This window comes from Wyeomyia smithii, chromosome 2 (genome assembly GCF_029784165.1).
Source record: "Wyeomyia smithii strain HCP4-BCI-WySm-NY-G18 chromosome 2, ASM2978416v1, whole genome shotgun sequence".
Lineage (NCBI taxonomy): Eukaryota > Metazoa > Arthropoda > Insecta > Diptera > Culicidae > Wyeomyia > Wyeomyia smithii.
This window is the reverse complement of record NC_073695.1, coordinates 139168120-139193776: the sequence shown is the minus strand read 5'-3', so window position 1 is coordinate 139193776 and position 25657 is coordinate 139168120. Positions and strand designations below refer to the sequence as shown.

The following is a 25657-nucleotide window of genomic DNA, read 5'->3' as shown; positions in this document are numbered from 1 at the left end:
TGCAAATTGTCGGATTGCAGAAGTTCGTGGCCGTGAAGTGAAAAGTGAAGCAAATACGGAAAGTGTTAAGTCCTCGAAAATTTAAAAAAAAAGAGACTTAGTGACCTGCTCAGAAATGCAGAGTGTAGAGTGTTGGGACGACGCAGACGCCCCTGCGTATACCCCAAACGTAGAACAGAAGAAAATTATAAAAAAAACGCCACCCCGTATGACGAAGGCACAGAAAAAAGCCTTCTACGCGGGTGAGCGTAAAAGGTGGGAGTTGTTGCGGCAACAATCTGAGTGAAAGTGCAAAAGAACTAACATTCGAGAAAATTATAAACAAAATTTTAAAAACTATAGACTAAAAAGTGACACTAAAAATAGTAACGATGGGGAAAACGCAGTCGAAGTCCGCGACGGTACATAATGCGGACCCCCAAGTGAAAATCATTAACAATCAGGAGCTGCATAGCGAATCATTGCAGACTCACGAAGTGATGTTATGGGTGATTATGTGTGTATCTTTAGTTCAACTATTGCTAACCGCGTATGAAATGTTGAAACGGCGCATTAATAAGCGCGCGCTGAAAATCGCGAAAAGTCTCCACGACATCAGCCACGTGTAGTGAACTTGCAAAAGACTTTATGCCACCGAGTGATGGCTGTTAAAAGTGTTTAAATAAACATAAATAAAAACAGTCATGGGCAGCTACCTCGCCCCAAGAGGTAAACAGTGAAAAATTAAAAAAAAATTAACAAAAAAAACCAACGAGTTTACAACTGTACAATAAAACAACGAGTAACATCTACAAGAAGTCGTCTGTGTCTGCAGTGCGGCAATTCATCACCACCAAGCGATTCACCAGTCTACAGCCAGCGGAAATCGAAATCAGGCTGTTACAACAACGACTCGACACCGACAGCAGCAGCATCAACGACAGATAAGTCAAACTTCTATTTGTGTTAATCATTGTTGTTATTATTAATAGGCACTACCAATATAAGAAAAATGTATAATTATATAATGTACAGAATATTTCATAAAACAGTAAATGGAACGTTCAAAAGAGATTGAAACGTTCATAACCAAGGAATATCTCAACTTATATAAAAACAAAACAAGGCCAAGAACCCTATCAGGAGTTCAAATCAAAACGATCCAGCTCCAGGAATTATTTACAGAATATAAAATTTTGGTGAATTCTTTGCAATACCGCATAGGAACTGAAAATGGAATGAAGAAGTAGAAATTTATACAAAATTAAAATTAACCTATAACAAATGCATATCAATTCTGGACAATACCCAGATAATTCAAAGAGGGTATGATAGTGAGCCAGAAACCTCTGATAAAGCACTTCTATTAAAACCTAGTATCGACGACCCGCTTTTAAGAGCGAGCAGCGATACGCAATTAACTAAACCTGGCGAGTCATTGATATCACTTTCGAAAGTGAACAGTGTGATTGAGGTACGCCTATTGAGAAGAAAATTTAAATTAAAAATTTTAGCCAAATTAATTATTTGGTATAAACGAGTACAGACTTCAGTAACAATGGCGCTTGATATAAAAACAGCAGCCGAACTGGCTACTTTAATTCCTGCTTATGATGGAAGCTCCGGAGGAGTTAAATCCTTCGTAGACGCAGTGAATTTAGTTAAGACTATTGTACCCGCTGAAAGCAAACCAGCGGCCATTCAAATCATATTAACGAAACTGAGTGGAAAAGCGAGAAATTTGTTCGCTACCACTCCGGAAAATTACGATTGTATTACGCAATCGTTAACTAATAACTGCAGTGACAAGAGTAACGATTTAGCGAAGACAAACTTGTCCAATCTAAAGCTAAAGTCAGCGGATGATATTCAAAATTTTTCGAAACAAGTAGACTTACTTGCCGAAAAGTTAAATGAAACGTACATCAGGGAACAAATCCCTAGTGACGCAGCAAAACGAATGACATTGAAAGCAGCTATCCAAACGATGGTTGAGAACTCAGCGAATTCAGAGACTAGAATGATGCTGAAAGTAGGTAAATTCGACAACCTGCAGGAAGCCATCAATGTCATGATCGAAAATGAAAAGCCAACAATTAAAACATCGAATTCAGTAGTGCTAAACGCCACGCGTATCAGCAGTAACAATAGGTTTCAAGATACTAGACAAAATACACAACAGCGAAACAGCGATGGTTACCGTAGAGGCAACGGTAATAATAGATATCAGTCGAACATTAATCGTAATTATTACAATAATTATCACCCTCAAAATAATAGAAACTTTAACCACCAAAACAACCAAGTCCCGTTCAATAGAAACTTTAATCGATTTAATAGAGGTTTTAATCAAAATTTCAACCCAAATCGGCAATTCAACCAGAACCGAAATTTTAATGATGCAAGAATGTTCATTATGAGGCAGCAAAATTTGCCACAGTTACCAAACAATTTTCAAATTCAGCAACAGGGATGTTTAAATAACCCCAATTATGCTCAAGTAACAGCTGGTATTAACCAGGCAAGCATAACTAATAATCAACAATTAGCATTGCCACAGAACGGGGTGACAAATACAAATTATTTTTTTGGCCAACAGTAGCAATTGATCCTAGACGTCGACTAACTAGTCAGTTGTTACCAACCGCCACACCGATATTGACAATTAATTTAAATGCATCAAACTTTATCCAGGTCAAAGTGCACATGACCGGGAATACAGTTTGTAATTTAATTCTTGATACTGGCGCTGATATATCGTTATTTAAAGCGCGTAATATCAACCCAGATCAACCTGTAAATATTAATAATAAAATAAATTTAGTTGGTATTACAGAAAATAATATACAGACTTTAGGTTTAGTAAATACCGCACTATGTTTTAACAACAGTTTAGTGCTAAACCATACCTTTCATTTATTCACGCCCGATATACCTATTCAAGCAGATGGTATTTCAGGACGTGACTTTTTAGTTGATTATAAATGTGTTTTAAATTACGAATATTGGTTGCTTACATTTAATATAGGAAATGTACAGATGGCAATACCAATCGAAGATAACTTAAATGAAGGCTTCATAATACCGAGTCGTAGTGAAGTCGTTAGAAGAGTCCCGCATTTACGAATCTCAGAAGATATGGTAGTTCATTCTGAAGAGATTTATCCAGGAGTATTTTGTGGAAACTCCATTATTTCAGCAATAAAACCTTACGTTAAGTTTATAAATACTAACAATGAACCATTATACATATCCTATTCTCAATTTAAACCTACGTTAAGTCGTTTAACTGACTATGTTATTCTTAACGTGAATAAAAACAAACGTCAGCATGAAAGAAGATGTGAACAAATTTTAAATAACATTAAACATGGAAAAAATTCCGCAATATGCTAAAGAAAAATTTATGAATTTAATTAATAACTATCAAGATATTTTCTGTTTACCAGAGGAAGTGGTTACGCAGAATAATTTTTATTCACAGAATATTGTTCTTAATGACAATGTTCCAGTTTATATTCCCAATTATAAAACAATTCATGCACAGCGTGACGAAATTGACAGGCAAGTGAATAAAATGTTAGAGAGCAACATAATTGAGCCCTCTGTATCTTCGTATAACTCACCAATTTTACTGGTACCAAAGAACTCTAATGATAGCGAGAAAAAATGGCGTTTGGTTGTCGATTTCAGACAACTCAACAAAAAGATTTTAGCCGATAAATTCCCGCTACCGAGAATTGATGACATTTTAGATCAACTCGGTAGAGCAAAGTATTTTTCAACTCTAGATCTCATGTCGGGTTTTCATCAAATACCGCTAGACAATGAATCTAGAAAATTCACCGCCCTTTCAACAAAAAATGGTCATTATCAGTTCACAAGATTACCTTTCGGACTAAATATAAGCCCGAATAGTTTTCAACGAATGATGACAATAGCCATGGCAGGTTTGACGCCAGAGTTAGCATTCATTTATATTGATGATATTGTAATAATTGGTTGTTCAGTTAATCATCATCTTTCAAACCTAACTCAAGTTTTTGAACGTTTGAGATACTATAGTCTGAAACTTAATGCACAAAAATGTAATTTTTACAGTACAGAAGTGACATATTTAGGTCATAAGATTACTGATCAAGGTATGTTACCTGATGATTCCAAATTTAAAGCTGTGTTGAATTACCCAGTACCAACAAATGCAGACGAAGTTAGAAAATTCGTTGCATTCTGTAATTATTATAGGAAATTTGTGCCAAATTTCGCAACGTTGGCATATCCTTTAAATCAGTTGTTAAAGAAAAACACGACGTTCGTTCGGACTGAGAAATGTCAAATTGCATTTGACAGTTTGAGAAATATTTTAATATCACCAACATTGTTGCAATATCCCGATTTTTCAAAGGAATTTATACTGACGACAGATGCTTCAGACGTTGGATGTGGAGCAGTTCTGTCTCAACAAACACAAAATGGAAATTCACCAATCGCTTTTGCAAGTAAAGCATTTATTCAAGCAGAGAAAAACAAACCTGTTATTCTGAAAGAATTAACGGCTATTCATTGGGCCATTAATTATTTCAAGCCTTACTTGTATGGAAGAAAATTCACAGTTCGGACAGATCATAGACCTTTGGTTTATCTGTTTGGAATGAAAAATCCTACTTCTAAATTGACCAGAATGCGTCTCGATTTGGAAGAATATGACTTCACAATAGAATACATTCCAGGAAAAGGAAATGTAGGAGCAGACGCGTTGTCAAGAATAATTACAACCTCAGAAGAGTTGAAGGACATAAATATATTAAAAATAAATACGAGATCTATGACTAGACAGACTCAAAATAGTAAAATTAATAATACTATTATGAATGAACGGGAGTCGACGCCAGAAGAGATTGATCACCTCTCTGCGTACTCGACTAATAACCCCTCTGAAACAAATAAATTACTTAAGTTAGAAACAATTGTAGTCGCAAATGAATTTAAGTTTATAATCAAGAAAAATAGTAAAATTGTTGCACAAGTGCATCAACAGTTAAATGACGGAAGTCAAATTTTAGAATCTGCTCTTCTGAAATTAGAGAATATCATGGTAAAAATGAATCAAGGAAAAATAGCGCTGTCGACTAACGACGAAATATTCAAAATGATTACTGTCGAAAATTTCAAAAATATAGCCAATACACTAGTGTATTCTATACAGATTATAGTTTATAAACCACCAATGATGGTTACGAAGAAAGATGTAATACAGAAAATATTACACGATTTTCATAATACACCTACAGGAGGACATGTAGGACAACATAGATTATACCTTCAAGTAAGAGAAATCTACAAATGGAATAATATGAAAAGATCGATTGCAGAATTCATTAAGGCCTGTGAATTATGCAAACGAAACAAACTCATAAAGCATACAAAAGAAAAACAAATAGTAACTACAACTCCATCATTCCCATTTGAAATTATATCAATAGATACAGTTGGTCCGTTACCTAAAAGTAATAATAACAATAGATACGCAGTGACTATTCAATGCGATCTAACAAAATATGTTATATTAATACCAGTACCAACCAAAGAAGCAAATGTTATCGCTAAAGCGTTGGTTAATGATTTCATACTAACATATGGAACATTTTTAATTTTAAGATCCGATCAAGGAACAGAATATAATAATGAAGTCTTTGATCAGATCTGCAAAATATTACATATCAAACAAATATTTAGTACAGCTTATCATCCTCAGACAATCGGAGCGCTCGAGAGAAATCACAGATGTTTAAATGAATACCTGAGATCTTTCGTTAACGAGCATCAATCTGATTGGGATGAATGGTTGAAATTTTACGCTTTTAACTACAACACACAGATCATGGATTTTCTCCACATGAACTTGTTTTTGGAGTTAAAGCTAAATTACCACAAGAAATTCTCAAACAAGGAATAGAACCAGTTTACAACTTTGAACAATATAGTAAAGAATTAAAATATAAAATTCAAAAATCGAACGAAATCGCAAAAAATAAATTGATTGAACAGAAGGTAAAACGAACAATTTCAACAGAAATAGGTACAAACCCGATCCAATTAAAAATAAATGATACGGTTTATCTAACAATTGAAAACAGAAGAAAACTGGATCCATTTTATGAAGGTCCATATATAGTAGAAGAACTTTTAGATCCAAATTGCAAAATTAAAAACATTAATTCAAACCATTCAATACTAGTTCACAAAAACCGTTTAATAAAAACTTAAATTTCATATTACATTTCAAATAACATGTATTCAAATATTTCCAAGATATTATATATTCAGATAGCATATATAAATCAAAATCATTTTCATGTATTTTAATTCAAATAAGTAATCAAACGATGACATCACGATGAAAGCACAGTATTCATCAAATACCGTTTATAAGAGAAAACATAGCACATCCTTTTTTTCAATTTACTCCAAAGTGTTGACAACAATAAAAGGTTTCATTTCAATTTCACCATTTATGTTCCTCTTGGAGGGATGGTATGGTATATCCCAGATTATGAATTTTTTGAATTTTATGAATTCCCCACAACTTCAAGATAACTTTCCCAAGACCATAAATTAATAACGAAATCCACCTTTTTCCCATATGTTTCCAAGAAACCTTTTTCCCATATGCTTTCAAGAAAAGCCAAAGCAAAGTATTGCTTTATTTCCCACTCACAAACCATAATTTCCAAACCACTCATGATTCCCACAAGTCCCAAAACGATTAACAAATCCTTTAATTTTCTCACCAGTCTGAAGTACATGTCCAGCAGTTATTCTGGGTCACGTTCCTTCCCAGCCAATAAATTATTTCCAACCTCACAAGTTGCATAACTAAGCTAATGCACTTGAGTTGCATAATGCCTTACTGCCACAGTGAGAGTATCCAATGTCACTATCCCATGTCTTGTCCAGACCTATCCCAAGCCCAATGCGATGTGCGCATATGGCTGCAAAATAAACAAACAAACTCACAGGCTATCTGCGCCTGCCGCGCACGCCTGTATGTTTGTATGTTATGTATTCAAATTACCAATCGTAGCGGCGTCATCAAGCTAGCCCACGATTGGATGACAAGTAAATGAGGTAGCTATGTTTTTCTCCCACTAGTTCGTAGTACTAGAATTAAGCAGCGTAAACTTAGCTGTAAGAACCAACCTGTAAACCTAAAAAGAAAATAAAGAGAATTCAATGTTTTAACGTCAAAGTGAATGGAGTTGATTTAACTTATTATAATACCTTCAGAACAACTATACAACCAACGCAAATGCCGATGATTAACGTGATTTGAGAACCAAAAACAGATAGTATCTGTCTAGAGATTAAAAAAAATATTGTTTTAATATTAGTTGTAGCTCGTAGTCGGCCGCGAAAACCAAAAATGATCTTTAAATATTAAGTTAGTAAGTAAGACACATATGTGTATTTGGCTCCGTTAAACATTAGATTGTATTGTGCCGTATCGAATAAATGTCTTGGAAAAAAAATAATATTTCCGATTTTTACCCGTCTAAAAACCTCACATTTGGTAATAAGATACCTCCGTCCATGTCTTCATGGATAGGCAATTCGAAAGGCGCCGAATTATATCAACCAGAAAGCATCAAGGTGTCGTAATCGATTAGACAATGATATTTACGCAAAAAATCTCTACCAATAATTCCATCGGTAGGAATTGGCAATTGATAATCCACCAAATGAGATGTGTGTTCAATTTTTAGTCCATTTGGTAGATTTATAGTAGTAATTGCGGTTCCTAAGGTAGGCACCACATGTTTGTTAATTCCGGATATTGAGCATTGCTCGTTTGTGTTTATTAGCGTAGTTGGATGCACATTGTTTGTCCTAAAAATGGATATTTCCGCTCCAGAATCCACGAGTAAAGTACATTCTGTGTCCAAAAAATCTATTTTCAGAACTATGAAATTACTGCATGAAGCATTTACTGAGAAAAACTGTTTTATTGGTGCTGCTGCACAAGATTGACTAATTGGACCTGTTGATTTTGTTGTTGACTGTTCGTAACTATTCCCCCACTTTGTTGCTGAATCTGCCTTGGTTGCAGTGGTTGCTGGGGGATCTGCCCATTTCCTTGGTTCTGGTTGGCATGAAAAATCTGCCGCCCAGGACCTAGGTTGCGTTGTTGGTGATAATAATTATTTCTACCACGCCAGTTATTACCTGGTTGGAAATTTTGATAATTATAATGGCCGGAATTCCGATAACGCCCCCCATCGTTGGCATTTCTACCACGAAATCTTTTGCCTCTACTATTGTTGTATCCGCGGCCCCGACCACGGTAGTTATTGTTCTCTCTTACGTGAAAAACGTGAGATTAGGGCTCTACCCCAGATTCATTTTCTTGTAGTTTTTGCACTGCATCATTTAGTTTCGCGAAATTCCCTGCCTTTAAGATAATTTTCACGTCGGGGTTTTTGGTGCCGCTAATTAGCGTTTCCACCCCCGTTTAGTCGACATTTTATCTGCCGTATCATGTGGAATGCCTTCCGTGATATATGCAGATTTCAAATCATTAGCCAATTTTTCAACGGCGTCACAGAAATTTTCTGCCGTTGAAGTTTGTTTAACTAGCTTTAATTTTGCCCAAATGGTATCAGAGGAAGTTTTCGGTGTACAACGCGTTTTTATAGCGTTGACAATTTCCTGTAGGTTATTCAATTCTCCCGCTGCCTGGCTAGCAGTACCCGTTAGCCTTGTTCTAACGAAGCGAACTACGGTTGTTTGTGCCGTCGCTTTCTGTGCTACGCTCGCATCAGCAAATTCGGTTTCCACGGTGTCTGAGAATAGCGCCACCGCGTCGGGGAACGCATTTAATTGTGCTGGTGAACCGTCATAGGTATTAACCAATGCGGTTCCCAGCTTTATGTCCACTACCGGCATTCTTAGTTTTGTTATTTGGTTAGTTTAATACAAAAAAATATCCCTAACGTTGCTGTTTTTAATTTGCTAGGACAATCTAATGAGAGCGCTAGTTTATTATTTAAAATTTGCATTGTTTCGTCATACGCTAACCGTGTTGCTCTAATTGAAAATTCTAGTTCACTCAATGGGAGCTCTTCTTCATTGAGCGTTAGTAGGGCTCCTATTTTATTGTTTATATTTTTTGAGTAATTAATTTTTTGGGTCACAGTGTTTTTCCTGTATCTCCTATTAGGAGCTCTCTTTAGGTTATTCAGTAGCTTCCTTAATTCTCCTAAACTATTTTGTATCATTAGTCTAACATTCTCTATTCCCATTCATTATGTAAAATGATTTGTCACTTACATTTATTGTTGTGTTACCCATATGTACCTTAACCGGCTCTCGGTAATGTAGAGAAGTGTGGATTTATTTTTCTTTCTTTCCTATCGGCGGTGATCTGCTTCCTCAACCGGCTCCCGGTAATGTAGAGTAGTGTGGATTTATTTTTTTTCTTCCTATCGGCGGTGATCTGCTTCCTCAACCGGCTCCCAGTAATGTTTGTCTTTTTTTCGTTTTTATACTTGATTTATATTCGCCACCGATCTGGCGATTTGCAGCGTTTGTGCCCTTGAGTGGCGCTTGTATATTTGATAAAGCGTGATTATTAATTGGATAGCCACCACGCACAATATAAGGGTGACTCTCACTTCGTGCTCTGCATGATACTCGCTATGGATATCCAAGGTGTTTTGTACATTAACCTGTGGATCTCCATTGTTTTGCACTAGTTTAGAGTTAGTTTTTCACATCTTTTTCACTTATTTCTGGTTGTTCAAAGTCATTGATTGATAGGAACATAGATAACGTGGGAATGGGCACTCACTATTGTTGGGATGCATGCATTAACTATTACTTTTTGTAGCGCTTGTTATAACAGCGATAGTTATCAATGTTTTGTTTTTAACTAAAGTCCATCAATTAGCAACGGTGTGATGGAATAAGAACATCCATATATCATCGTAACACTTATCACTTCAGTTGCTCACGGTGTAATTTTCATGTCAATTTGATGGGAGCGTTAGTTGAGCTAACTCGTTTCCTTCACAAATCGTATGGATCGCATTCCTGTTCGGCACTGAATTATTTAGGGTTCTTTCACTTTTGGTTCGACATAATTGCTTCGATGTGAATACTGCAACATGACAAAATTCACTTCAGTAACTTTATTCCGGCATAACTGTTCTACTGCCGTGTTTTGTTAACTATATTTTTGCTCGTCCGATATGGCACAGGTCGCCATGTGGTTTTGTCATCGGCATACAAAAATAAGACTATACTGGTTTTCGGTTTCGGTTTCGAATGATCCGGTTTATTTTTACTATCGGTACAAATGGTGTTTAATACAATTGACAATTTGGGCGAGAGCCTTTGGAAAGAAAAGAGAATGGGAGAGAAGAAATAAAAAGAGAGCTGGTAACATGTACTTGAATTTTATGACGGTCGGTAACCCGTCGTGTACTGTCGAATTCTGGTAATTTGAGAACAGTCGTGGCTGAGCAATGAAGATTGCAATGGGCAATCGAACTTGAGTGTTATTGCTCACGTTGCGAGACCTAACGATGCAGTTTCGTAGCTGCTATGTCACATCTGTTTTCTATTACCAAGCTTTAACATTATGCGCCACAGCTGGCACTTTGACGACGACATAAACGGTTATCTCCCTACGGACGCTACATCAAAACGAGAGGTGTCACTGACGGAATCAATGTCCATTGCTGGTCTTGTTCAGATGAATAGCCTACGAAATGCAAGTGGGAGGATTCTCGACCTAGCGTACGTCAACTGTCCCGATTGCGTGGAACATTTTGGCGCACCAACTCCACTCCTAAAACTAGACGAGCATCACATGCCTTTTTGACACGCAATTCACCGGACCGGCTCTAAAACGCTGCAGTGAATACCACGGAATTCAACTTCAAGAGATGTGACACTAACTTGTTAAACAATGAAATTTCAGCAATCAACTGGGCACAACGACTGAGTACCTCTGTAGATGAAACTGTGTCTGTTTTTTCATGATACACTTCATGGCATCTGTTTAGTCTCGAAGTAAGAGAAACACCCTATCGCGCAATATCAGATAGTACGCAAGAACCGACGAACAGATGGCAGCACGCTACTAATCCTGCCTCCCTACCTATAATAATCTTGTGCAGCATATGACAGTAGTTTTTTATGCTGGTTTATTTACTCTCGGTTCGGTTCGCGCTATGAGTATTTTTATATTTTTACTGTTTCCGCTAAATGATTCGATAAAAGGGTGAAGAAACCCAGATAACATCCCTCAGTTTATAATAAACCGTCAAGAAGCAACGATCGAGTTTATTTTATAGCCCCAAATAAGAGAAAAACCCCCTAATACAGGATAATTAAAGTGTACTGGTTCAACGGAAAAAGTGACTAGTTTTGTTTCGTGAATTATCCGACACTTACCCGCGAAGAGAATAGATTTTCTCTTGTTTAAAGGTGTTTTCCGTAGTTACCTGGTGCTGAATACTTACCTGTGAATCAGTTAGTGCCTGTACTTACCAGTGTCCGCATATTAGAACGCTACCCGTGAAATATACCTCCTGTAAAAAAAAGAAGTTGAACCCGAAGATACCAGTCCCGCAGTCCGCTGTTCTTGTTGAGAAGAAGCGTTGAATTTGGAAGTTGATTCCCCAGACCCGTTTGGAAATTCTGGACCCAACATTTTGGTGCCGTGACCAGGATTTCCGCCCGACCCGTCCCGTTGTGAGTAGTTAGAAGTGAAACTAACCTTAAGTCAAGCTATTGAGCTTAGTACCCAGCCCATCCCGCCACGTGTGTGCAAGGAGGACCTTAACCTCAACAGGATAAATTGTACTCAACCCAACCTGGCACGTGTGAAGCAGGAGGAATTTAACCTCAATTTATCGTGATTTACCCAACCCATCCCGGCACGTGTGAAGATAAAGGAGATATAACCTCAATTGGACATAACTATTGGAAGTTTCCCGATATCGTTCCCGATTTTATATAAATACAAGGCCTCTTTGGAAGAGGTACCAGGTGATTACCTTTTCAAAGCAAATTAGTGTATTTTTGCGGTACTTCCTGGGTCTTTTTTGGTTCCAGAAAAATCCGTGAATTAGTTCCCGTTTGATGCTGACAGCGAAAATGCCCGCAGAGAAAAAACTGAAAGCGAAGGAGGTGAAGTGGAAAAATCTTCTGGAAGCATTTAAGCGGATGGAGGATTTTTTGGCGAATTATGTTCCTGCTGAGCATCAACATGAAGTGCCCCTGCGACTCGATCGCTTAGAAAAGTTAAATGGGACATTCGAATCGATACAGTCGGAATACGAGGAGTTCGATGATAGTGAGCAGTTTTTGACGGCTAATATGGAGTGCCGTTCCAAAGTAGAAGAGCAGTGTTTTCGAATAAAGGCCAGTTTACTTTCGAAGAAACCCCTTCCAGTACCCGCCCCCGTTTCTCAGTCTTCATCAGTAGATTCTCAGCCCGTCCCGTCCGGTTTAGCAAACGTTAAATTACCGACGATCACTTTGCCAGAGTTTAATGGAGATTTTAATGATTGGCTCACGTTTCATGACACGTTCGTCTCGATGATCCACTCTTCGACGGAGATATCTTGTGTTCCGAAGGTTCACTATCTTCTTGCTGCACTGAAAGGTGAGGCAGCAAATTTGATTCAATCGGTTACCATCACTGCTGCAAACTATTCAGTTGCATGGGATACCCTCGTCAAACGTTATTCGAATAAAGCTATTCTGCGTAAAAAGCATATTCGAGCACTGCTGAAATACACGAAGATTTTGAATAATTCAGTCGATGCCCTTCATAGAATAGTTGATGATTTTCAACGTCATACCAAGGTACTGCAACAACTTGGCGAGCCCGTCGAGCATTTCAGCTCAATTCTGATGGAGCTGTTGGAAGATAAGCTGGATGATGCATCGCTGCAGTCTTGGGAAGAATCTGCGTCCTTGGATGAACAACCCACGTATGCCAAGATGATCGAATTTTTGCTGAAAAGAACCCGTGTACTGGAGACGATTCTCATCAACCGTCCCCAACATGTCCATCCCAGAGCTGGAGGCCACAACTCTGGAAGCAAGAAGCCCAGCCCACCACGTGTGAATGCAAATGCCATGACAAACCCCCCAGCAAAACTGTTTCCCCCGTGCCCTGCCTGCGAAAAGGAAAAACATGCCATGATAGATTGCCCTGTTTTCAACGGATTAGATGTAAAAGGTAGCATTGAAGTGGTCACAGACAAAAAACTCTGTAGCAACTGTTTTCGCAGCGATCATTTCGCTCGTAAATGTCGTTCGAATTTCAACTGCAAGCAGTGCAGCAAGCGACATCATTCGATGATTCATCCCGGTCCCTTTCAAGCTAATTTGTCTACTGAAAACCGTCCCAAAGTTGATAACGGTCCGCTCGGCGCATTTCAAATAAGTACAGCTGTTGTTTCCCAGTCTGCTTGTGACACCTTTTCGCTGAATACCGCAGTTAAGGAAATAAGTAAAAATGTCATCTTATCGACCGTGGTGCTTTTAGTAGTTGACGCCTACGGGCAAGAGCATCTTGTCAGAGCCTTGTTGGACACCAGATCGCAGCCTAATGCGATAAGTGAGCGCTTCTGCCAGCAACTACACCTATCCCGAAAAGTTGTAAACGTTCCCATTGCTGGTGTAGATGGAACAACTACTAATGCCAAGTACCAAGTTCGCGCTGAAATCCGTTCCAGAGTTTCTGAATTCAAAGACATTCTTGATTTTTTGATCTTGCGAAAGGTAACCAGCGACACCCTTTCCAAGTCATTTGCTGTTTCCCAATGGAAAATTCCCGATAACGTGCAGTTGGCCGATCCCAATTTTAATGTTAGTCAGAAAATTGACATGATTATCGGTGCTGGTCATTTTTACACTTACCTGCTAGAGGGTCGAATCCGTTTGGCCAAAAATCAACTCATGTTCGTTGAGTCTGTGTTTGGCTGGATAGTGACAGGCAACGTAAAAATCCCGGTAGAAGAATCCCCACAGCGGCCAGTAACTTGTCATGTGGCGACAGTTACCCCAATAGATGAGCTGCTTGAACGCTTTTGGGCCTTAGAAGAAGTCAGCGGTCCCAATTATTCTCTCATCGAACAGTCATGTGAGAATCTCTTTTGCGAAACCACTACCCGCGATTCAGATGGCCGATACATAGTACGACTACCGAAAGCCCCCAACTTTAGCCAATTGATAGGGGAGTCGAAGCAGACAGCCTTGAACCGCTTCAAATCACTAGAGCGAAAATTAGAAAGAGATGCTGGTCTGAAGCGGCAGTACCACGATTTTATGGCCGAATATGCCGCGTTAGGGCATATGAGTATTGTTCCCGATGATAACTTGGATGGTCCTTATGCATTTTATCTCCCACACCACCCCGTTATTAAGGCTTCCAGCTCTACAACCAAGGTACGCGTTGTGTTCGATGGCTCGGCGAAAACTAGAACCGGACACTCACTGAACGAGGCACTTCTTGTTGGACCTGTTGTGCAGGATGAACTGTTAACTCATATTGTGCGATTTCGCAAATTTCCGATTGCATTGGTGGCGGACATCGAGAAAATGTACCGCCAAGTTTTAATACACCCCGAGGACCGTAGTTTCCAAAGAATCTTGTGGCGTTTCAGCAGTAAAAAACCCATTAGCACCTACGAATTGTCGACCGTTACGTACAGTGTTAGCCCGTCTTCGTTCCTGTCTACCCGAGCTCTACAACAGTTAGCAAACGACGATGGTGAGTCGTATCCCCAGGCCCAGCAAGCACTTCAGAAAAACATGTACGTCGATGATTTGATAAGTGGGGATTCTACCATTGAACAGGCAATCCAACTTCGTAATCAGCTTAATGAGTTACTGAAGAAAGGCGGTTTCAACCTTCGTAAATGGTGCTCGAACGCGCCTGAGGTTTTAAATGATCTACCGCAAGATTTGTTTGGGACACAATCTCTCAGAAAGTTTGAACCCGATGATATTGTAAAAACATTAGGGATGAGCTGGGAACCGAAAGGTGACCTATTTCGGTTTGATGTTGCGATAGGTTTGAAAGACGGTCCCACGACAAAACGCAGTGTACTCTCAGCTACTGCCCAGCTTTTTGACCCTTTCCTTTGGGTCTCGTATTTCCCGTTATCGTTCGAGCAAAAATCCTTTTGCAACACCTTTGGCTGTTATCATTAAATTGGGACGATGAAGTCACCCCCGACTTTCAGCAGAAATGGATTCAGTTTTGTAACCAGCATCCTCATCTGCAAAATGTTCGCATTGCTCGTCATGTCTTTACAGCTAACTACCAGCGTGCTGACTTACACTGTTTTGCGGATGCATCGGAAGCAGCTTATGGTGCCTGTATATATGTTCGCTCTGAAGCAATCGATGGTCGTGTCAAGGTCAACCTGTTGGCGTCCAAATCAAAGGTATCCCCGCTAAAACAGCTCTCCATTCCCCGATTAGAACTGCGTGCAGCTGAACTTGGTTCCCGTTTGTACGAGAAAATTGCAGCTGCATTGGAGGTTAAATTTAATGCGGTGTTCTTCTGGACTGATTCAACTGTAGTTTTACACTGGTTGCGTTTCCCACCCCGAACTTGGAAAACTTATGTAGCCAATCGAGTTTCCGTGATACAGTCAGCTACTCATGACGCTACCCGGTTGCATGTAGCTGGAGCTGACAATCCAGCAGATCTAGTTTCCCGTGGTTTTTCCGCTGATCAGCTAGTCAAGAGCAACGAGTGGCAACACGGACCCAGTTGGCTACTGAAACCCAAACCCGAATGGCCTGCGCAGATAGCTATCGAGTGCTCCGCTTCAGCAGAAGATATGGAATTGTGATTAAACCCAATTATGGTGATACATGAAAAGTCAGCTGACCCGTTGTTCTCGCAATTATCCTCGTATCAGCGCCTGCTTAACGTTGTTGCATTTTGCCTTCGATCCGTTCGAAATGTACGTAATCGAAACAACCGAATTCGTGATCCAGTTTTGACTGTGGCTGAATTGGAAGAGTCCCAAATCGATCCAGTATCCGACTGCTCAGCCCGTTTCTGGACCCCCAAGGTATAACTCGCGTCGGTGGCCGGTTGCGCCTATCCGACGAACCATACAGCGTGAAGCATCAAATCGTCATTCCCGGTTTCCACCCCTTCACTAAGCTTCTGATTAAGTTTTATCACAGCAAAGTCCTGCACGATGGCAATGTTATGACTCTCGCAGTCGTGAGGGACGAATTTTGACCGCTCAATGGACGAAGAGCCGTTCAAAGCGTAATAAGAAGATGCTTCAGATGCATCAGAGCAAACCCCTACCCTATACAACAACCAATTGGGTAGCTACCAGTTGGACGAGTTACAGCTAGTGAAACATTTTGTCATACCGGCGTAGACTACTGTGGCCCTTTATTCTTGAAACCGATTCATCGCAGAGCACCCGCACGGAAATGTTATGCGGCAGTTTTTGTTTGCCTGGCTACCTAGAGCTGGTGGGCGATTTATCCACCAACATGTTTCTACTCGCACTCAGTCGCTTCATCTGGAGAAGAAACAAGCCTGCCCACATCTACTCGGATAATGGCACAAATTTCATCGGTGCAAAAAACGCCCTGCACCAACTATATACCATGCTGCAGCCAGGACCCGACCAAGACCGCATATCGAAGCAGCTCGCTGAAGATAAAATACAATGGCATCTGATTCCTCCCCGCTCCCCAAATTTCGGTGGTCTTTGGGAAGCCGCTGTAAAGGTGGCCAAAAACATCTTGTTCGTCAGCTTGGAACCGCATCGCTCTCCTACGGAGAACTCACTACTGCGCTAACTGCTATCGAAGGCTGTATGAATTCCCGTCCGCTCACCCCGCTTTCCGTTGACCCCAACGATTTGTCGGCATTAACCCCAGCGCATTTTCTCGTCAAAAATATGATTCGCCCGCTACCCGAACCAGACGTCAGGAATGTGCCGCTAAACCGTTTAGATGAATATCAGCGCATACAAGCATACTCCCAGCGCTTCTGGCACAGATGGAGGAACGAGTACTTGAAGCAACTGCAAACCCAGTACAGTGTTAATCCCGATCGCTATAATCTCGACGTCGGCTCAGTGGTGATCATCAAGGACGATTCACTTCCCCCGGCTAGATGGCCTTTGGCTAGAATTCTGGAAATCCATCCTGGTCCTGACAACATTACCCGCGTTGCAACTCTACGTACATCTTCTGGAATTCTGAAGAGATCTGTATCCCGAATCTGCCCGCTTCCGTGCACAGCTGAAGACCCCGTGATGAAAGATGAACCGGAAACCACCTGTAGAGTATGAGTTTGTTAAATTAAGTTGAAAAATGTATTTTCAAGGTGGCCGGTATGTTTAGTCTCGAAGTAAGAGAAACACCCTATCGCGCAACATCAGATAGTACGCAAGAACCGACGAACAGATGGCAGCACGCTACTAATCCTGCCTCCCTACCCGTAGTGTAATAATCTTGTGCAGCATATGACAGTAGTTTTTTATGCTGGTTTATTTACTCTCGGTTCGGTTCGCGCTATGAGTATTTTTATATTTTTACTGTTTCCGCTAAATGATTCGATAAAAGGGTGAAGAAACCCAGATAACATTCCTCAGTTTATAATAAACCGTCAAGAAGCAACGATCGAGTTTATTTTATAGCCTCAAATAAGAGAAAAACCCCCTAATACAGGATAATAAAAGTGTACTGGTTCAACGGAAAAAGTGACTAGTTTTGTTTCGTGAATTAGCCGACACTTACCCGCGAAGAGAATAGATTTTCTCTTGTTTAAAGGTGTTTTCCGTAATTACCTGGTGCTAAATACTTACCTGTGAATCAGTTAGTGCCTGTACTTACCAGTGTCCGCATATTAGAACGCTACCCGTGAAATATACCTCCTGTAAAAAAAAGAAGTTGAACCCGAAGATACCAGTCCCGCAGTCCGCTGTTCTTGTTGAGAAGAAGCGTTGAATTTGGAAGTTGATTCCCCAGACCCGTTTGGAAATCCTGGACCCAACAGCATCTTCGAAAGACTCGTTCATCGTCGCAAAATCGGTGCATCCTCTTTTGCACGCAAACCTTGGTGGACTCCTGGGCTACGTCGCCTGCGCAACAAGCTCCGTAAAGGCAGTAACCGATACTTCAGGACAAGGTCCGAAGAAAACAACCAGTTTGTTCGGCACATCGAATTTGAATATTCCAGCCTCCTGGCGACGACCTATTCAACGTACGTAAATAGATTGCAATCAAATCTGAAACTGAACCAGTCATCATTTTTAGCTTTTATTAGGACTTAGAAATCATCGAAACGCATTACATCGAACGTTGAGTTGAACAGATGTCATGCAAGCACAGCTAAGGAAGCTAGTAACCTATTTGCCGGCTTTTTCAAAAGCGTGTTTCGAACCACCTCGCCTGCTTCCAACCCGGATACATTTCGGCGTACATCAACTCATGAGGTGCATTTTCCTGAACTCCGCTGTTCTGACAGGGACGTTTTCGAAGCACTGAACAACCTGGATGCCTGCTTCAAAAGGTTCTGGCGTTGATGAATTGACGCCACATATGCTAAAAATTTGTGCTCCCGGACTAGTTATACCGTTAACGATAATTTTCAATCGTTCCCTCGCTGAGCGTACGTTCCCGTCAATATGGAAAACTGCCAAGATGATTCCAATCCTCAAATCAGGTAGTATAAATCTAGTTGAAAACTATCGTGGAATATCGCTACTTTGCTGTCTGGGCAAAGTCTTTGAAACAATCGTCCACGGTTTCCTGAGCAACGCCGCTAAGCCGATAATCAGCGAGTTTCAGCATGGTTTTGTAGCGCGTCGTTCAACTACGACCAACCTGATGGATTATACCAACACACCGTTCCCTGCTGTAGAAGCCCGTTGCCACGTAGATGCCATTTATGTAGATTGTTCGAAGGCCTTTGATGTGGTCCCCCACACTCTAATAATCGAAAAACTGCTACATATGGGATACCCATGCTGGATAGTTGAATGACTGAGAACGTAACTTACTGGAAGAAAAGCTTTAATCCAAGTAGATCTGGAAGTCTCTGTAACATTCGATGTAATATCTGGTGTACCACAAAGGAGCATCCTCGGACCTCTCATGTTTATCCTGCACATAAACGACCTCATTTACCGTTTGTCATCAGGAAAGCTAAAATCTTCCGAGTAATTTCATCCGTTCTGGATTGTGCATCCCTGCAGCTTGACATCGACAAACTCCTGTCGTGGTGTGACGAAAATGGGATGAACGTGAACATAAAGAAATGTAAAATAGTCTCCTTCACGCGTCGCCAAACAGCCGTAAAATTTAACTATAAGATCGGTTCGATCACTCTTGATCGGGTAGATTCTATACGGGACTTAGGTGTAATATTGGACAGCAAGCAAAGATTCGTTGAGCATGTTGCGTCAACTGCCGCCAAAGCGTTCACCGTATTGGGATTTATCCACGCTGCATTCATCACAGATGTGTATGCTCTCAAATCACTGTATTGCTCGTTGGTGCGAAGTATCCTAGAATATGCAGCACCAGTCTGGACACCGTATCAGATTTCGCATGGTCTGACGTTAGAACGAGTACAGAAGCATTTCATACGATTCGCGCTTCGTCAGCTTCCATGGGCCAACCCTACAGATTTGCCACCGTACCCGTCACGCTGCCTATTGATTGGCTTGGAATTTTTGTCCGACAGACGTCTTAAGCTACAGCGAATGTTCGTTTTTGACATTCTCACTAGCCGTATGAATTGTCCAGCTTTACTGCAAAGCATCAACATCCACGTCCCATCTCGTACTCTTAGATACCATGATGCACTTTGGCTCCCAGCTAGTAGGACAAACTATGGATTTAATAATCCATTTAGTGCATGCATCCGTGCTTTTAAAGCTGTTTACGACTATTTCGATTTCTGTATTAGTAGAGATGTTTTAGTTAATAGAATTAGGCATTTATTTTAAGCAACAGTTTGTACGAAATTTTCGAAGACAAAGAACAAATAAATATAATATAACGCTTAAGAGCGCGATAAAGGCTAGTAAACGAGCCTGCTTTGATAGACTTTGTGAAAGTGCGAACAAAAACCCATGGGATGACGCCTATAAGGTCGTTACGACCAAGACCAGAGGCTCGTCAGCCACGGCGGAGCAATCACCAGTAATGTTGGAGCGGATAATTGAGGGACTCTTTCCACACCACGAGCCAAACCCCTGGAAACCGGCTGATGAGTTACCGCAAATAGCGAGTGACGGCAGCCGCGCAGAGGTCGAGGATGTGGCAAGGGTGACGAACAATGAATTCTTTGAGATCGCAAACTCCCTGAAGGTGAACAAGGAACCGGGACTGGACGGAATCCCGAACCTGGTCATTGAGACGGCCATAAAGATAGCCCTCGGGTTGTTCAGGGCGGTCATTCAGAAATGTTTAGATAACTGCCTCTTCCCGGATGAGTGGAAACGACAGCGACTGGCTCTATTGCCGAAGGCATATAGACCAACTTGCCTGCTAGACACAGCGGGCAAGGTTCTTGAAAGGGTAATCCTCAATAGACTTTTGGAATTCACCGAGAGTGAAACCGGTCTGTCAAGCAACCAGTTCGGCTTCCGTAAGGGTAAGTCCACGGTGGATAGAATAGCATCCGTCACCAAGACGGCCGAGGTAGCACATCAATGTAAAAGAAGGGGCATTCGCTATTGCGCCATCGTCACGCTAGACGTGAAAAACGCGTTCAATAGCGACAGCTAAGACTTTATAGCCTACGCGCTTCGGAGTCTCGGAACGGTCAGCGGTCAGTGGTCGGTCAGCGAGGTCGAGTTGAAAGCTGCGCTATCCATACCCGTAGTTGAGGGTTGGATGCACTCCAGGAAACTGGAGTTAGCGCATCTCAAGACTGAGGTCATCGTGGTAAACAACCGCAAATCGGAACAGAATGCGGCGATCAGTGCCGGTGGATGCACTATCGCCTCAAAGCGATCCTTGAAGCAATTGAGGATAATGGTCTAAGACACAATTTTTCGTGTTCTTAATGAGCGTGTGAGAGCATAAAAGTTTAGTTTTCCTAGCAAATTTACCGAACCTATGCGTTGTGAAACTAAATCGTTGACAAGAGTTACCGAAGCAATTTCTTTTCTTTTTCAAGCGTTTCTATATTAATGAGCATGCAACGCGATTCATAACAAGGGAGAGGAAATGAGTTCCAACCTAGTTTTCTTAGTGCATATAACAAAAACTGTTTTTGTACGGATTCGATTCTATTGGAATGGACGTCTTGATAAGGCGACCAAACAACACTACAGTATTCTAAAATAGATCTTACATATGTAACAAAAAGAGTTTTTATAGTATACGGGTCTACGAAATGATAACTGAACCTTTTCATAAAACTAAACATACTGTTGGCTCTATTGATGATCGTATTGTAGTGATCAATGAATGTTAACTTAGAATCCATAATCACTCCTAAATCTCTAATTTGATAACACCTTTCTACAATTTTATGTCCAAGAGTGCAACTGGAATGTTCAGGATTTCTCTTCCTTGTGTAGGATATAATATTGCATTTCTTTACGTTAAGATCAAGAAGACTTTTTTTACACCAAACGTAGAAAATGTCAACTTCTTGTTGGAATTGTTGGATGTCTGATTTGTTTCTTATTTCCATGTACAATTTCATGTCATCGGCATATATCAATACTTTGAGACGATTCAACACAAGGGTAACGTCATTAACAAATAGAATGAAGAGCAAAGGGCCTGAATGGGAGCCTTGTGGAACTCCAGATGTCACTTTTACTGGTACAGAAAGGTGTCCCTTAAACCTAACCGTTTGTGTCCTATTCGTCAAATAAGATTCAATCCATCTAAGTAGCTATGTCTCAAATCCCAGTTTATTTTAATTTGAACATAAGCATGGAAATATCTACTCTGTCAAAAGCTTTGCTAAAATCCGTGTATAGGGTTTCCACGAAGTTGTCTCTGTCCATAGAAGCAAAAGAGAAATCAACAAATTCAAGTAAGTTGGTAGCCGTAGACCTTCCTTTGTAAAAACCATGTTGGTTACACGTTATGCGGTTCTTCACCTGATTAAATATTTTTTGGTTTACGATGGCTTCAAAAAGTTTGGGAATACATGATATTATTGCAATGCCACGATAATTTTTGGTGTAAGATCTCTTACCTGACTTTAAAATCGGTATAAGGAAAGATTTTTTCCAGACTGATGGACATTGTCCGGACGTAAGGGATAAGTTGAAAAGCCAAAACAATGGTTTTACGAAAACAGGAGCAAGATTTTTCATAAGTGAGGGTGAAATTCCATCTGGTACTGGACCTTTTGAAACATCCAGTTCTTCTAGTGTTGCGAGGATTTCTTGAACAGTTATTTGTTTAACAGATACTTTATTTATTTGTTCATGCAAGTGCGAAAAGTACTCAAAGTCCCTGACTTCGTCGCTGTTTTTATAAACGGTTTGAAAAAACTCGCAAACTTGTTGCAGATTTGCTTTGAGTCAGTACTGGCAAAGTCTTCATATTGCATGCGAGAAGGGAAGTTATTTGACTTAATTTTATCGTTTGCAAATTTAAAAAATTTGCAAATTTTTTTGTCTGATTTAATGTTATTTTCCACCCTTGTGTTGTAGTTCTCATACGCAATAGATATTTCAGTATTCAGTTTATTATATATGCTCAGATATCTGTCTAAATTTCCTTGGTCTTTAAGTTTTTTGTAAGTTTTATTAGCTTTTCTTTAAATTTTTAATTTCTCTGGTAAACCAAATGGGATTATAAAAGAGAGTTTCGAATCCAATAAAACTCCAAGGTCGTTGATCTGATTTACTCTTACAAGTTCCTGATCATCGATATGATAGTCAAAGACAATTGGATTCAACTTGCGATAAAAAGTTATAACGCGGCATTTGGAGACACTCAGAAATAACCAGTTTCTACGGCACCAGCATACAAATATGTCCAAAAGCTATTGCTAACGACGACAGTCCTCAACAGTACGAATTTTGAGGTATAATTTCAGGTCGTCAGCATATACCAGTTTTACACCAACACCTAACAACAAGGTCACGTCATTAAAAAACAATGCAAAAAGTAGAGGGCCCATATTGCTACCCTGTGGGACAACTGAGTTATTCGTAAATTGAGATGAACAGCAATTTTCAAGTTTTACGCGCAATACTCTATTGCGTAAATAGGAGCTCAACCATGCAGTAAACTTCTGAGAGGCACCGAGTCGCGAAATTTTCTCCAGCAGTATATAATGGTTAATTTCGTCAAACGCAGCTTTCAGGTCCGTGTATATTGCATCAACTTGAGCTTTTCGTTCTATGTTGGAAATGCATGTCGATGTAAAATCAAGAATATTGGTGTTAGCGGACCGACCCGGCATAAAACCGTGCTGGTCAGTAGAGATATAGTTCTTTACACGTGATAAAACAAACGTACTCACGATTATTTCGAAAAGTTTAGAGGTAGCCGAAAGGCTACCTCGATTGTTCCTCACGTTCCGACGATCTCCACTTTTGAATACCGGAAACATGAAGGATTGTTTCCAAATTTCAGGAAATTGGCCTTGTTCGAAAGATTTGTTGAAAATGCAACACAAAGGTTCAGCTAAGAAAGGTGCGCTTCGACCAAATATCACTGCCGGGATACCGTCAGGTCCAGCAGAGAACGAACGTTTAATTTTTTTGCAGTAGCCAAAATCATATCGGTAGTGATATCGAACGTACTCAAATCCACTAAGTTAGCCGGAACAGAAACTGCAGCTTCAACGGCTTCAAGTGCAGATGCAGTATTACTAGCAAAAACTGAAGCAAAAAAACTCGCAAACATTTCACAACACTCTGAGTTTGATTTTGACTCAGTCCCATCGTAGTAAACGTTTTTGGGGATTGAAGTACATTTCCTCTTCGAATTGACGAAATTCCAAAAGTTGTGAGGTTTCAGGCGAAGATCAGTTTGAACCCGCATAATATAGCGCTTGTACAGAGTGGCATTCATTCGACGGTATTCATCCCTCGAAAGCTTAAAGTTGCGTTTCGTTTCGCAGGTTTTCCAACGGCGATATTTACGCCGCCAACTATTACGTTCCCGTTTGAGCGCACGCAAATGCGGGTTAGACCAGGGAGGGGAAGCGGGTGCCTTCACAGATGGCAAATTCGAATTCAACCACTGGTACAAAGTATCGCAAAATATCGTAGCCATATCATCAACGTTGTCTTGCTCGTCTAGAATGGTCCAGTTTAGGTTCGTCAAGTAGTCAGTTAAAGCAGTAAAGTCAAGTTTGCGGTAATTCAAAACACTAGATTCGCGATATGTGCGGCGTGAAGCAGGACGAGGGGGAATATTGCATTCAGCGGGCAACGAAATAGTTAATGCTGGGTGATGGGGATCTAGCGGCAAAACAAGAGGAGCGACGCAAACATCAGCAGCGATTCGATCGGGAGAACAAAAGGCCAAGTCCAGTATACGGCCCAGATGGTTGCGCTGATTATTTTCTTGGCGGAGATTTAAAAAGTTCATGCCATCGACTAGCGCCGAAGCAGCTGCAGAAAGTTGAGATGAACTGGTGAACTGAATACCGTCTTCACTGTTGTCCCAAACTATGCGTGGCTGATTATAATCACCGCAAATCAGAACTACTACATCGTTCACTGGGCTATTGCTACAAAGCTTCACAATCGAGGCAATATGCGAATCGATCACACTAACCAGCTGGCTTTCATCGGGTGGAATATACACTCCACAAATTAGCAGCTTTGCGCCACGAATTAAAGCACGCACGCACACTTGCTCCAAGTAACGACCATTCATTGTTTCAGCAATTGAGCTGCTATGTTCTTCCGCAACAGCATTCAACACTCCACCGAAGCTTTTTTCATTACTATTAGCAAGATTGCGATTACAACGGAAAACATTAAATGAAGATCCAAACAGTTGCAGTGAATTGATGCGGTCGTCAAGTCCGGTTTCTGTCAGGATAATAATATCATAGCTGCATTCAGACATTGTCAAAAAAATATCGTCAATTTTAGTACGTAGACCTCTTACATTCTGGTAGTAGCAGAAAATCTCATTACCATTACCCTCATCATGCACATAGTCTGCAGGAGGGTGGATTACAGTATGTCCATCCTCACCCGTAACGAGCAAGCGATTCGGGTTTTTTGGTCGATCAACAAATTCACGGAATACACAGGCCAAGACGATGGGTTTAATGCATTCGGTTTCAAGTCAGGATTTAAACCGATTTTATAAAACACGAACGATATGTTGGAGACGTCTTTCCCTTTGGGGACGAGCCGTATCACATCGACTGGATCAGTAACGTTCAAACAATGGGACACAATTTTCTGTACATCACTGTCCGTTAGTAGTGGATTCAAGCGTGAAAAGTATAGCCAAAATTTATTGACGTTGGGAGCGATCGATGGAACCGAGAGATCACTCAGGTCAATAGCGTTTGTGCCACAATCGGATTGGATTTCTGCGATCATATTTTCATCAATGCGCCTACGTTTGATAGTGCGGTTAGACCAAACAGGTGTTTTTTATGTGGGTACAGGCCAATCGAGCGGCTGAGTGATTGTGAGTTTATCGATTT

General features: G+C 40.5%; 2 protein-coding genes across 2 annotated transcripts; one reads left to right on the top strand and one right to left on the bottom strand.

The window, feature by feature from the left end:
• Window positions 1-1537: 1537 nt before the first annotated feature.
• On the top strand, window positions 1538-15863 carry LOC129719983 (uncharacterized). The gene is made up of 3 exons (XM_055671387.1): window positions 1538-2192; window positions 12137-15073; window positions 15319-15863. Exons 1-3 carry the CDS (start codon window positions 1538-1540, stop codon window positions 15861-15863), a joined length of 4137 nt encoding a protein of 1378 aa, XP_055527362.1.
• Window positions 15864-23691: 7828 nt separating this feature from the next.
• Window positions 23692-25062, bottom strand: LOC129719982 (uncharacterized). Its single transcript, XM_055671386.1, has one exon. It carries the CDS (start codon window positions 25060-25062, stop codon window positions 23692-23694), a length of 1371 nt encoding a protein of 456 aa, XP_055527361.1.
• Between the last annotated feature and the right edge of the window lie 595 nt (window positions 25063-25657).

Excerpts from the sequence above, each read along its gene's own strand:
- LOC129719983 (XM_055671387.1), top strand. The coding sequence starts at position 1,538 with ATGGCGCTTGATATAAAAACAGCAGCCGAACTGGCTACTTTAATTCCT. Across the intron at positions 2,193-12,136 it reads TGGTTACCGTAGAGGCAACG|CGAAAATGCCCGCAGAGAAA; the intron begins GTAATAATAGAT and ends TGATGCTGACAG. Across the intron at positions 15,074-15,318 it reads TCGGTTTGATGTTGCGATAG|CTAACTACCAGCGTGCTGAC; the intron begins GTTTGAAAGACG and ends ATGTCTTTACAG.
- LOC129719982 (XM_055671386.1), bottom strand. The coding sequence starts at position 25,062 with ATGTCTGAATGCAGCTATGATATTATTATCCTGACAGAAACCGGACTT.